This window comes from Salvia miltiorrhiza, chromosome 7, assembly GCF_028751815.1.
Source record: "Salvia miltiorrhiza cultivar Shanhuang (shh) chromosome 7, IMPLAD_Smil_shh, whole genome shotgun sequence".
Lineage (NCBI taxonomy): Eukaryota > Viridiplantae > Streptophyta > Magnoliopsida > Lamiales > Lamiaceae > Salvia > Salvia miltiorrhiza.
The window spans coordinates 14,441,476-14,454,904 of NC_080393.1; the positions used below are offsets into that span (position 1 = coordinate 14,441,476).

The 13,429-nt window shown below is 37.8% G+C and overlaps 2 protein-coding genes and 1 non-coding gene across 4 annotated transcripts; all 3 read right to left on the bottom strand.

Moving 5' to 3' along the window:
- Positions 1-279: 279 nt before the first annotated feature.
- Positions 280-4,539, bottom strand: LOC130995398 (importin subunit alpha-like). Of its 2 annotated transcripts, none has more exons than XM_057920668.1 (11): positions 3,949-4,539; positions 3,438-3,534; positions 3,246-3,337; positions 3,012-3,143; positions 2,699-2,884; positions 2,453-2,616; positions 2,260-2,338; positions 1,743-1,871; positions 1,382-1,509; positions 925-1,299; positions 280-830 (listed from the first exon to the last, which is right to left on the bottom strand). In XM_057920668.1, exons 1-10 carry the CDS (start codon positions 4,156-4,158, stop codon positions 927-929), a joined length of 1,590 nt encoding a protein of 529 aa, XP_057776651.1. In that variant the 5' UTR covers positions 4,159-4,539; the 3' UTR covers positions 280-830; positions 925-926. The 2 variants fall into 2 exon arrangements, with proteins under 2 accessions (XP_057776651.1, XP_057776652.1); XM_057920669.1 differs by having other exon boundaries at positions 280-849; positions 3,949-4,534.
- A 3,602-nt stretch (positions 4,540-8,141) lies between these two features.
- LOC130995396 (protein FAR1-RELATED SEQUENCE 11-like) lies at positions 8,142-11,878 on the bottom strand. Its single transcript, XM_057920667.1, has 4 exons — positions 11,280-11,878; positions 9,978-10,985; positions 9,210-9,653; positions 8,142-9,119 (listed from the first exon to the last, which is right to left on the bottom strand). The coding sequence occupies exons 2-4, from the start codon at positions 10,944-10,946 to the stop codon at positions 8,280-8,282; spliced, it is 2,253 nt and encodes a 750-aa protein (XP_057776650.1). The 5' UTR covers positions 10,947-10,985; positions 11,280-11,878; the 3' UTR covers positions 8,142-8,279.
- Positions 11,879-12,423: 545 nt separating this feature from the next.
- Positions 12,424-12,496, bottom strand: TRNAF-GAA (transfer RNA phenylalanine (anticodon GAA)). The gene has a single exon. It is a non-coding gene; the product is annotated as a tRNA-Phe (tRNA).
- Between the last annotated feature and the right edge of the window lie 933 nt (positions 12,497-13,429).

Below are 13,429 nucleotides of genomic sequence, written 5' to 3' on the forward strand. Positions count from 1 at the left end.
GGACAACAATAACAAGGCTTACAAAAATATGAAGATGTTGATTTTAAAAACAAAATAGCAGATCATGAACATTTAACTATTGGCTGTTTTTAAGCTGAATAAAGCGGCTACAGATCCCTATGAACTAAACTTTAAAAATGTACATAATTTTGCTAATGAAAATTCATAATTATTTTTACACATGCAAGATCTTACCATTTTCATGAATTTCCAAAAAGCAAAATTCGGTATACGCAATAAAAGATGTTGCAAATCAAAGAGAATCGACTGCCAAAGAAATAAGTGAACAAACAAATCCAATAAAATGTAGTAGTTCTCAGAAAAACAAAACATTCATCAAGTTTACATGGAATAAGCAAGAAGCATACTCATACTTCCGCCAGAACAATAATTTTCAGACCACAAGGTATAACCGACTCGACACTTTCACAAAATTACATATATATGACTGCGCTTTTTTCCCCTTATTCCAACTTAACATGGAAATGAATTCCACCTGGACAATATATACCAGACTTGTCGTCTAGACTCTTTCTGACTCTAGGGGTGAAACTACCCCCCGAAAAGAAGACTATAAATAGAGTGCAACTTTCATGGCAATTTTGCATTGCATCACAAAAGTTGTAAAACCTAACGGCTCATCACAGACAGGCTGATACTATCACAAATCCCAATGACCCTCTATAGTATTCAGCCACATTAGACGACTAAACTAAGACGAGCTGCTTCTCTTCAACTGTGACTCTAACTTGCAGTTCACCGACTCTGATGACTATTCAACTAGCCAGCTCAGACGCACTTTGAGCATAACAAGATAAATATAATGCCTCCTGTAAAAGTAAAATCTACCTATATCACATCATTGCTCGCTGAAATTTAAACAGCAATGTCTATATAAAACAAATAATTGGATTACAGATTTACCTTCAACCGAATTTGAAACCCCCAGAAGGAACAGGATGATCACCACCTCCAAAATTGAACCCTTCTTGTGCAGCATCACCAGAAACTAACTGCTCATCGTCTTCTTCCAACCAGTATGTTTCAAGTATCTTCACTGCCTTCTCGTAGATTTCATTATTATCGTGACTCTGAAGATTTTCAATCTTTTCTAGACCCTCTGCATCATCAATCATCTGAGCAAAAACATTCACATCTCCAGAGTTACCTTGATTCTTCTCTGCTTCTCCAACCTTCAAAATGTTTTCAAGGCCTTCCAAGCACACTGTGACAATTCTTGGGTCTGGACAAAGTAGGAGATCACAAAGTGGCTTTATACATCCCTCGCGTACCAAGAACCTGCCAGATAAGTTAAGTCAGCATCTTATGCAGATCCACTACAATCGAAGATATATGCGGCAACATTGGTAAAATATTGTACTTGATTTGCTCATGAGTTCCACCAGAAGTGGCATTCGAAATAGCCCAAGCAGCTTCTTTCTTTATCTCAAACTCAGCAGTTTGGAGCAAAACAACAAGAGGGGCAATGAGACCAGCCTCAATCACAGCCTGCTCATTCAAATGACAAGGCCTCGGTCATTAACAAAGAGGGAAAATAGGATATACTTATCAAAGATAAATAACAATAGCTGATTCTTCAAACTAACATGCTTCCACATGAATGGATATTAATGAACAAAACAAAGGCAAATTTCCCCAACACTTTGGTTAGTATTCCATGAAATGGTATTAAGCACTGAGCATATAATCAGAGCAAAATAACTCCAGTATGTTCTGGATACCTGAATTTGATCTCTATTTCCTGCAGTGATGTTTGAGATAGTCCAACAGGCTTCTTTTTTTATGCTTTTCTTATAATTTTGCGTCAACAAGTTAAGCAGACACGGAAGCGCCCTATTATCAATGATAACCTGCAACAGAAGAGTTCAGCAAATTATAAAACTACAAATGTCAAATCATAGCTGCACAATGGGGTAAATTCAAGGAGAAGGGCTCAAAGATAGCTGCACACGCAGCACAACAGACGGAAGTTTCACAAAGATGATAAAATTATGTCAGAGATCTTTTGCAAGTGTACTCATAACTTCGTAAAATAACATTACAAAATTGTGGTACCCTCCGAAATTCATGATTTCCTTTATTTCTTCTTCTTCCAGCACATTATATGGCGAGAACAAGGAGAATGTAGGTCTAAAAGACTACCAAGGATCACTTTCTAACCATGTAATACATCTCCTTAACTATAAAACAAAAACACTCTCTTGCCAGAAATTGAAGTAAATGAATCCAGCAGCAAACCTGAGTTTGGACATCATCACCCGTCACAATATTACCGACAGTGCGCAGAGCAGGAATTAAAACAGATGGAGAAGGATGCCTACAAACCAGAAACAATAGGGCAGTTCAAAAGACCAGTCAATACTTAAACAATCCCTGCCAACCATAAACACAGTGTTTGGGAATAACATTACATAAATTGCCAGGCACTTACATTAAAAGCTCAACCAATCGAGGGCACACTCCAGCCTCAATCACAGCTTGGATTTTATCATTGGTGCCATCAGATAGATATGAAAGTGCCCAGCATGCATCCGTAAGGACTTCCTCATCAGTCGTATGTATAAGATGTGTAAGAGCCGGTAATGCTGGTTTCACCTGCCAATGGACATCAAATATGAGAGGCCGGGGTAAGGAAACATCATATAATGGCATCTCAATTAACATAATAAGTACATACCTGCTCAAACTGCGGCTGTGGCTTTCCCCGGCAAAAATTTGACAGTGTCCATGTTGCATTCCGAAGCATAGATAGCTTTGCCTGATCACTAAATTGTGCCAACAAAGGTGCTAAAGCTCCGTAACTAAGGACAAGATCACGACACTTTGGTGAATCACCAGCAACATTTCCTAGTGCCCAAACTGCCTGAACAATTGTCATTGTTTAAATCAAACGCAGTAAGCCAAAAAATTTAATCAATACTGTACTAGAATTGAAGCAGAATTTAAAACCCAAACGGACCATGTAATATTCACTTATACATTTTAAGTACCTGTTCACGAACATCATCACTCGGAGAACTAAGAAGTCTCACAAAAATTGGAACAGCATTATGATCAATCACAACTTTTGTGTTCTCAGATGTCCCAGAAGCAATGTTGGTGAGAGCCCATGCCGCCTCAAACTAGAAAATTAAAAAAACTACTACTTGAGAAATGAGAACACATCATATGAGAATATTTATAAGGAGACAAATTGTGCACAGTTATTTGAAAAAAGCTAATACCTGAAGCTGAGGATAATCATCTCTGGCAAGAAACTCCACGAAGCGCGGAACTACTCCAGACTGTATTACTTCCTCAATTGGTGGATTCCGCTCTGTCAAAACAAAATAAGCATAATAAACCCAATGAGCTTCAACCAAAAGAGAAATACAAATAGCAAATAAATCTCCCAAACATGAATCACGTTTACTTACCTATCGAAAGAAGCTTGCGGAACTGAGTTGTGGCTTCGAGTTGAAGAGCAGCATCATTTGACCAAATCCCAGCAATCATTGCTGGGAGGCTTTCCAACTGGAGAAAGAAAACGAATACATTACCCTATACAATTTCCTTTTCACTTGATCCACCAATTATTAATTAGGACTTTAACAATTGTCTACAAGGTATATAGAACTCAATCTCGATTTAATCCACTAACAAAACTCAATCACATACACAGAAATCTATAGGGAAGAATCACTTCCAACACCTAAAGAATTTCTGATCTTATTCTATTACCTAGAACTAAAAACCACAAGAAACAGAGTATCAATAAACTCATCACCAAACTTAGGGTAATTCTACTAGGCAGCAGCTAATCCAACAATTGTAAAAAAAAAAAAAAATCCAATATGATCGGATAAAAAATACACATAAAACCCTACAACAATCCATTCAAAGTCAGGGAAAGAAAACGATGCGATTCAATCAGGCCATGGATATTACCTTCTTATCGAGCTGCGGAACACTGACTGCGGGTTGGGATTGAGGCGGTGGAAGCCCCTCGCGCCGCTTCTTCTGCAAGTTCTCCTCCCTCTTATTCTTCCGGATCTCCACCATGTTATCCTCTCGCCGGCGGCGGCCTTCCTCGGCGTCCACCACCACCTTGTACCGGTTCCGGCGGACCTCCGTCCTCGCGTTCGGCCTCAACGACATTGTTCCGTCGATTCACACAAAAAAAGGGAAGGGGAAATCGGATTGTGATTAATTATCAGTGAATTCTTCCGACACGACGGATAATGGAGATATGAATTTTGGGTGTTTTGGAGAGAGGAGATTTTGGAGCGGCAGTGTGAGAGTAGAGATGATTTTTGGTGAGGAAATGGAGGCCGATGATCACACCAGAGAACAGCGGTGCCTACTTTTTTATATATACAAACCTGGGCTTGTTTGTGTGATTATTAACGCTTGTGCCACGGAGTTTGAATTCTTTTCCCCATTTGTTTTAGGGAAAAGGAAAACTCCAAAAATGGAGTATTGTGTGTTTAGTCGGATCAATTCACTTGAACTTGAATTGACTCAATTATATCGGATTAAATTCCGAGGCTTTTGGACTTATTTTTTCTCAAAATAGTTATTCCTATTCTTTCGATTTTTGGATTGATGGTCAATTTTTTTCCCATCATGTGGGGATGTTTACTTTTGTTGAGTCGGCCGGCCATGACTCATCTCGCGTTGGCTTCTGGTTTTACAAAGTTGGTTGTGCTTAAGCCGAGCTTTAGGTGGGTTTGTCTTGTTCTTTTTCTAAATAATTATTCTTCATGATTTATTTTTATTTTACACTTTATCTAAAGAAAAATAATTCAACTCTATTGTATTCATATGAAATAGTATCATTCAAACTTACAGAAAATTATACTCCTCCAGCCCACTAAGACACTTTTGGTGGGCACAAATTTTAATGAGGGGTGATTTTTATGTCTTGAAGAAATGGTTCCACCATTATATGAGATTAGTGGTTGAAATTGAATTAATATTAATTTTGTAGTTGAGATTGAACTAATATTAGTTTTTTTTTTATATAAATAAGGATTATGTGTAAGGATAAAAGATAAGAAAAAAATGTTAATCATGTTATAAAAAGGAAATCGTGATACTTTTGATGAACATCAAAAGTATCATACTTTTCATGGACGAATGAATTATAGCATATTTTTTTATGTTTTATATATCCATAATTAATTATGTGCTAATGGGTAACACTACTCACACTTGATAGTGTATATGTAAAAATATCAATTTCTATAAAAGTATGTTAAAATTAACAAAATTTTGAATGAAGGGATAAAAAGCCATTAACTTTGACGAAATTCAGATGAATCAGTGACACTATGATGCAGCCCAAGGTTCGTTGGTGCAAGACCCGGTGCATGTTCCTGTTGGTCCGGTTACAAGAGCACGAGCCAAGAAGTTCAAGGAGAGCTTGATGAGCTTAGTTCAAGAAGTGTGGGCTCAAGAGTTGATGAAGAAACCAATTGGAGATAGTGGAGTCGGTCCAAGTTTAATTAATATCATCAAGTGCGAGTGGGCCGAAGCGTGAAGACTTTACATGTTTTGAAGACTTATGTTTTATTTATTTTCGGATTTTTAGCCCATAGTTTTCAGCTTGGCTTTTCGAAAATAAGGGCCTTGTTTGGGCAGCCCAGTTAATTTTCGAATTAGGGCTTCTTTGCTTGGTAGTTAATTTGTTTCCTTATTATTTTAGGTTTAGCCTTTGCCTATATATAGGCCACCATATGGACGAATTTTGCAGCCTACTTTTATCAATAAACTTGTGAGTTTTATTTCTCTCTTGAGAATTTCGAATTCCTCTTGATTGTTCCAAGACGAATTCATTTATCGACGTATCGACGAGTCAACCAACCCTCGTCGGGTGTCATTCAGCGTCCCCGAGTTGCTGCGTCAACTTCACGTTGGGGTATAGGGCATTCAGTCGCCTATATCATTCCGTGGTTAGATTCAGAGGTTTTGGGATTCCATCCTTTCCGTTCCAGTTCAGTCTTCCGCGTGCGTGGCGTATTCGATTTTTTTTTCTTCTGCTGTGAATTCAATACCATAATATCTTTTGAATTCAGTTATCTGCGTGGCCTGATTTACTCATAAACATACACGCTTATACACATCCATCATCATACGACTATTTTGGTTGTAAAACCAACCACGTGATATGATCCTGGCCGATCAAATCGAATACGCCACGCACGCGGAAGACTGAACTGGAACGGAAAGGATGGAATCCCAAAACCTCTGAATCTAACCACGGAATGATATAGGCGACTGAATGCCCTATACCCCAACGTGAAGTTGACGCAGCAACTCGGGGACGCTGAATGACACCCGACGAGGGTTGGTTGACTCGTCGATACGTCGATAAATGAATTCGTCTTGGAACAATCAAGAGGAATTCGAAATTCTCAAGAGAGAAATAAAACTCACAAGTTTATTGATAAAAGTAGGCTGCAAAATTCGTCCATATGGTGGCCTATATATAGGCAAAGGCTAAACCTAAAATAATAAGGAAACAAATTAACTACCAAGCAAAGAAGCCCTAATTCGAAAATTAACTGGGCTGCCCAAACAAGGCCCTTATTTTCGAAAAGCCAAGCTGAAAACTATGGGCTAAAAATCCGAAAATAAATAAAACATAAGTCTTCAAAACATGTAAAGTCTTCACGCTTCGGCCCACTCGCACTTGATGATATTAATTAAACTTGGACCGACTCCACTATCTCCAATTGGTTTCTTCATCAACTCTTGAGCCCACACTTCTTGAACTAAGCTCATCAAGCTCTCCTTGAACTTCTTGGCTCGTGCTCTTGTAACCGGACCAACAGGAACATGCACCGGGTCTTGCACCAACGAACCTTGGGCTGCATCACCACGAGATGTCATCCAGCTTTGTAAACAAACAACTTATAATGCCCACAGTTTCTGATTATGATCATAATTACAATTTATCACAGTTCTGAACATACAAAAAAAATTGAAATTGAGACCATAAACTATGATTAACACTCAGAATAATTGCTAGTGGCTGGATATGGCCGTAATTAAAACCTAATTTACTTATGTAGGTAAACAAGTATTACTATAATAAAGTCACGGCACACAATAAAATAAAATTATGACTGTGCTCATTATTGGCTACAGGTGGAGCATTATAACAGCCAAGTTTATAATCTAACATGAAATTCCTTTAAGCAAACCCAACCCACTTGTCAATTATGATATAAACTCTTCAGGGAAACAAAAACCTTATTTTAGTCTGTACGAATCATCAAAACATTTCATTCCGGTTGACAATGAAACAAGTTACAAAACGATGAAACAACTAATGTATTTCGTCTCGTATTTTTTCTTCTAATATATATATATATATATATATATATATATATATATATTTCTCCACCACACTTAGATGTGCTTAGTGAAAGAGTCCCCTGCAAAAGTAAATACACAAACACACTACTATACAACAGTACGCATATTTTCTTCATACTGAAGATAGCTGAGAGAGAGAGAGAGAGAGAGAGAAACTTTCCGCCACGACAAAACTTTGCTTAAAAACTCTTCAAAACCATATCTTTTTCATCCCACCACCGCCTGCAGTCATAATCTTCCACTCCATTTTCTTCAAATACAGCAAAATAATTCATTGATATTTAAATCCCACAATTTTCTCATCTGCTTCCTGTTTTTTATCAAAGCAAACAAGAAATCTCCCTGCTGCAGTTTCAAAAATGGAAACAGAAAAGGGAAGTAGTGAAATCGTTACTAACTACAGTAGCAACAACACCGATGCTCCTGAGATCTGGCAAGACAGTGAAGAAATAACTGAATCCAGTTTGGGAAAAGCAGTAGCACAAAGGGCGGTATATGGGTCGAGCCCACGACGAAGAAGGGGTAGAAGGGTCAGAAATATCAACAATACGAGACTACCAAGTAGGCTGAGCAAAGTTACCGTAGCTGATGAAACTGAAAACTAGCAGTCTATCTTCTCTAATGTACGAGTTCAGAGAAATTAAAATAGTTCTAGCATGTCATGACTCTAGAATTTTCAGATTTTATATGCAATTCTCTCTCTCATAGCATAGTAAAGATAAATGCATTAGTTTCAGTTCTGAATAGCACAAATTATGTGATATCATGAATCTATTTAATCACGCGATGAATATATTGTAAGAGACAAGAATATATTCAACCTTTGTGGCTGTTACTTGAGAATTTTTTCCAAGCTGTCACTGCATAGACATTGAGGCGCCACATTTACAAAAATCCTACAGAAACCCTAGCCCATCTGTGTTTAAATCGTCATCTGCCACCATGGTGCAATTTCCAATTTCATGGCCAAATTGCCCGCAACAAGGGACTGTACAACGCCTTCTCTTCCTGTACATGTCTATTTCATCCCTAGTTGTTCTGTCTTTTAACTTGGCGAATGCTAAACATTCGTGGGGATTTCCGCTGAAACTTTGAGCAATACTATCAGAATCTTCGACATCTGGGAGAATGAAAGAGCCAGAAGGGCTGGTATAAGCAACACCATTACTGTCATCTGCTGCAGCAGAAGGGAAGTCTTTGATGCGGGCCAAAACCAAAGCAATATGATCGCAGGCAACATTAAGGCGATCTTCAGTCTCTATAGATTCTGTAATTAGAGACGAAATCATTGATTGCAACAACTGCACCTTCCCTGAAGATGTCCGTGCAGGTTTTGTAAACAACGAGTCACGCCAACGCAATGGTAGGTATTGATCTGGAATCTGGAAGCAATTATTGGTTGACAGGACACGGAGAATATGCCTGCAGAGGATGCCTGAGAACTCAAAATGACAACAGCTGCATGTGATGAACTCGTCTTGTGGGACCCATAAGACTTTGCACCCACCATCAACTTCTGTATGGTGCCTCACAATGAAATAACTATCATCCACCAACATTGTTGCATACTGTGGTGCCAGCACTAGTTCTTCTTGTAGTTTGCAGAAGGCATATGGTGTAAGCACAGTAGCAGCATGCGATTCAATTGGTGATCCTGTCTTGAGGGATGTTTTTGGGACCTTTTGTAACGTCTTTGGTTTTGCTCCTCGATCCCTAGCATCTAAAAGTGAGGCCACCTGTGAAAGAGCAAAATGTCAGAATCTTAATTATCCATGAAAAAGAGAAAGAGAGAAGATGAATAAAAGAAGATGTCAAGATGTTGGTACCTGTTCTACGAAATCATCAAGCATAGATTGTGCACTAAGAAACCGTTGGATATAGGAGTTAATCGTCTCCGACTGAAAGGTATTTGACATTCCTGCAAAGAAATACGATCTTAGAAATGGTAGTGCCCAATATGTACGAAGGGCGTACAAGCTGACAATATGCTTGTTTCCATGTAAGCCATATATGTCAACCATCTCCCTCCATCCAATTTCAAACTCATCGACATTGTGTAGATTATAAAGGCGATGAAATTCAGCTTTCCAGTTATCATAGTGAGACCCTAGCGTGACAGAAAACCAATCAGAAAACTTTGATATGATATGCCAAATCGAGAAGGCATGTTTGGTCCCTGGCATTTCCATAGCAAGTGCTTCTTTTAGCCATGTGTTCTGATCAGTCAAAATTGTTCCCGGAGCTTTCCCATTCATGAAATCCAAGAATGTCTGCCAACCACAACCAAAACGAGTGAACATGAGAGGGATTGAACTAATTTTAAACAACTCCACTTTTGTATCTTTGTTAACTGGCACCAGAAAAATCTTATTCTTTTTCAAATCAGGTAATTATATCCCACTGGTTTCATTGGATTCTTTAAGATACAGAAGTAAACATTAGGCAGTGTTCTAACAAAACATTCCATTAGATGACAGAAGATACGAGTTGAGTTTCCTTCAATTACAAGGAAAATCAGCAAACCAAGTGAATGTAAGGGCAGGAATAATCGATGATATATATGCTCAAACAAAACCCAAGATGCAGTCGAGTACCTTCATTCCCCAAGAGAACGACTGCACGTTCTCATCTCGAATGAGCAAGCAACCAAAGAAGCAATAACTGCCATGATTGTCCACTCCAATCCAAATACCAAGAAGCATATCATAAGCATCCAAGCGATGAGTTGTATCAAATACTACAACATCTCCAAAAGTCTCGTACAGTCTGATAGATGAAGCATAGGACCACGCAATATGCTCCAACCTGTTATTGGCATCTATGCGGTAGTTGTATTTGAAGCTTGGATCTCTATCTTTCTTCTCCTTACACATTTTGAGAAGGTCAATTGGATCATGATCCCGTTCCACATTTCTAAATGACTGGAGCAAATTTCTGACATCAACCTCAGAGAATGGCAAACAACCTAGCTTAATGCCTTTCTCTAGCTCCATCAACCTCAACATTTGCCTAACAGACATCCCAGCTTTAGCATACATACAAATACGGCTCTTGTCATCAGGAGTCATCGTACAATATGCTGGAAGCAGCTGAACCTCATTGAACTTCAACAATTCATGATTGTGGACATTGCTAAAACCAGTGACTCGCCATTCAGGGACATCGAAATCAGCCCTCTTAACAATCCTCATATAAGCTTGACACCCACAGCGCGACGACTTCCTATTTCTCTGTATTTTCCCGTCCGCTGAAGGCTTTAGCTGCGGATAACCGCCACGATGGCAGGTAAAATCCCTTCTCGTAATACCTCTACCCACGCCATCTTTCCCACGAGTCCGGTGGCGCCTAATTGAAAAGCCACATTGCTTAGCAAAGCTACAGTAGAATTCATAGGCAGCATCCTGTGATACAAATCTCTGTCCAATGAAAGGCACGAGATTCACCGACGTTTGTCGTGACAAGATGGTGTCTTCTGGCATTTCCTCTATAGTGCCATTGTCATCTCGAGATGAATCTGATCCATTCTCAGATGTTTCATTTAGTATATCAGTTTGCTCAGTCATCTTAAGCACCACAGTCAGAACAATATCCACATATGGCGACTGCAAATAAAATAGTCCAAATTTCAGATGTGATATAACCCTAGTTTCCTTCAAATAGAATTTTTATCAAATAAGCCTAATCAATCTGCGCAACTAATAAACGACTCTACAATCACGAAATAATATTATGAAAAAACCAAAAACTTATGCAACATTAAAAAAATATATCCTTTAAGAATCGGAATAATCATCAACAATTGCATTCTGTGAAATAATCACAATCGTAAAGTATCTTCAGTCAAATCATTCATAAATTCGAACATAATCCAAATAAATAAGTCAAGTATTGTTTACCAGCTAAAGTCTCCGGATCATCCAAACCCTAAAACCTCCAAATGCTTCTCCAAAACGACTCGTAAACATTTTCATATGTGACTCTGAGCAACTGAAAATCCAGTTGAAAAATAATTTCAAGGAGCATCAAAGCAGTCGGAATGAGCACCAGCTCCAAAAATCTTTTTTTTTAAAAAAAAAACTTCCAATGCAATGTCTAGTATAGAACAGGATGGGATAAGCAAAAATTGGGGAAACTGCCTTAGTTTTCAAAATTAGAAAAATTTAGGCGAAATCGGAAGGGCGGCGAAGATCGGGAAGAGGGAGAGTGCTCATCCATGGAGGAAGATAATCGTCACTTCGTCAGTGGCGCGGGTGAACTATCGTGCGCCGAACGGTGGGAGGGGGTTATCGTGCGCATGAGTGCCAAATATCTGCCGTCCGATTGGAGATTGACATCAGGTGGGACCATCACTGGTGCATGATATCCAACGGCCGTGATTCAGCAAGCTCTACGACACCGTAGGATTATGTTTGGTGTAATGCGGTGGGCAACAGGTTATGCTATTTTTTTCTTTCAGGCCCAAATTGTTTATGGACGACATACTTCGTGTGTTTGTGTTTTGCCTTTGTATTTCATTATATTTTTATTTTTAAATTCTACAACTAATTTTATTTTAGATTATTTTATATTTCAGCATCGTGCAAAACATTTTACAGATGGCACAAGTAAAACAAGTTGTATCCTAGGGGCAAAGTTGTGTTTTTTCAATGAATATTTGTTTAATAATCAGCCAAAAAAATGTGATGTGAAATCAATATTGAACAATTTGATTGGGGTAACGGTTGATTTATTAGAGTTTATTAGAGTGAGTACTTGAGTTAGTGAAAGAATTTGGTGCTCATATTCGGTTAGGTGTGCTCATAAAAGCCCACTCATAGTCAATTGATTCAATTGGGCAGAAAATAAATAATCCAAATTTTAGATATTTGCAGCCCACATGAAGATGTTAATTAAAAAACATTTGTAGGCCACCCAAAAGCAGAGCTAGTCATTTGGGCCTTAAAAAGAACTTGCTCATAGCCATTTGGGCCTTAAAAACAAACTTAGAATATTTGTAGCCCAAAAAGAGGGAGAGGGAGAAACGAAAAAACAAAATAATTTTGCGGTGAACGTGGATCGAACACGTGACCTTCAGATCTTCAGTCTGACGCTCTCCCAACTGAGCTATCCCCGCAATGTGACAATAAATCTTACTATTTCAAACAATTATAGACCAAGTTAAAAAGGAGCATAAGTTGTAGTAACAAATGAGAGATAGATAGAAAGAAGATATACATAGATGAACAAGGAGTAGAGGTAAAGACAATGAGACATTCCGATTAGATTATTGTTAATATCGACGAAAGACATTGATATGAAAAGAATTATTTATGGGAAATGATGAATAGTCAGTCCATCAAAGAAGATTCAGCCTGCTTCATTAATATCACTCTCCTCAAATATCAATCATGCCATCTCTCTCTCCCTCTCTCTCTTTCGGTGTGTGAGTGGGTGTTTTAATACAACCATAGTACCATATCACAATATTAAAATTAGAATATAGCGCTCATAATTAAATTCATTTTTTTTAAATATGCCTTAATTCATATTTCAAATAACTAAATGATCTTTAATTATATGATATAATTATCACATAGTATATCTTGAAATAATCTAATAAGTTAATTCACTATAAATAACTAAACAAACAATGCGTAATAGCTCGAGAAATTTAAACAATTCAACATATTATGTTAAATGTAAAGAATATTACTAGCTTATAAAAGTTAAAATATCAATTCTTATATAAATTCACGATGAATTCTAAATCTGAATTCTAATAGTAGGACGATAAATAACTATATAATCTAAATTCTAATAGTAGGATGATTAGAGGAACCGAGGAAGTCATATAGGAATAACCATATATATAAGTTTGTTTCACCTTTACTTGCGCTACAACATCAACACCAAATAAATATTGTTCATTCTTGTGCGCTTCATTTTGAAATTTATCTTAGCCGTATATTCCAAATTATTAAATAGAATAGGTATGATGGCCTGTTAGTTCAATAGAAGAAATGATTTCCACTAAAACTCATTCCTATATAGTATATACGTATACATA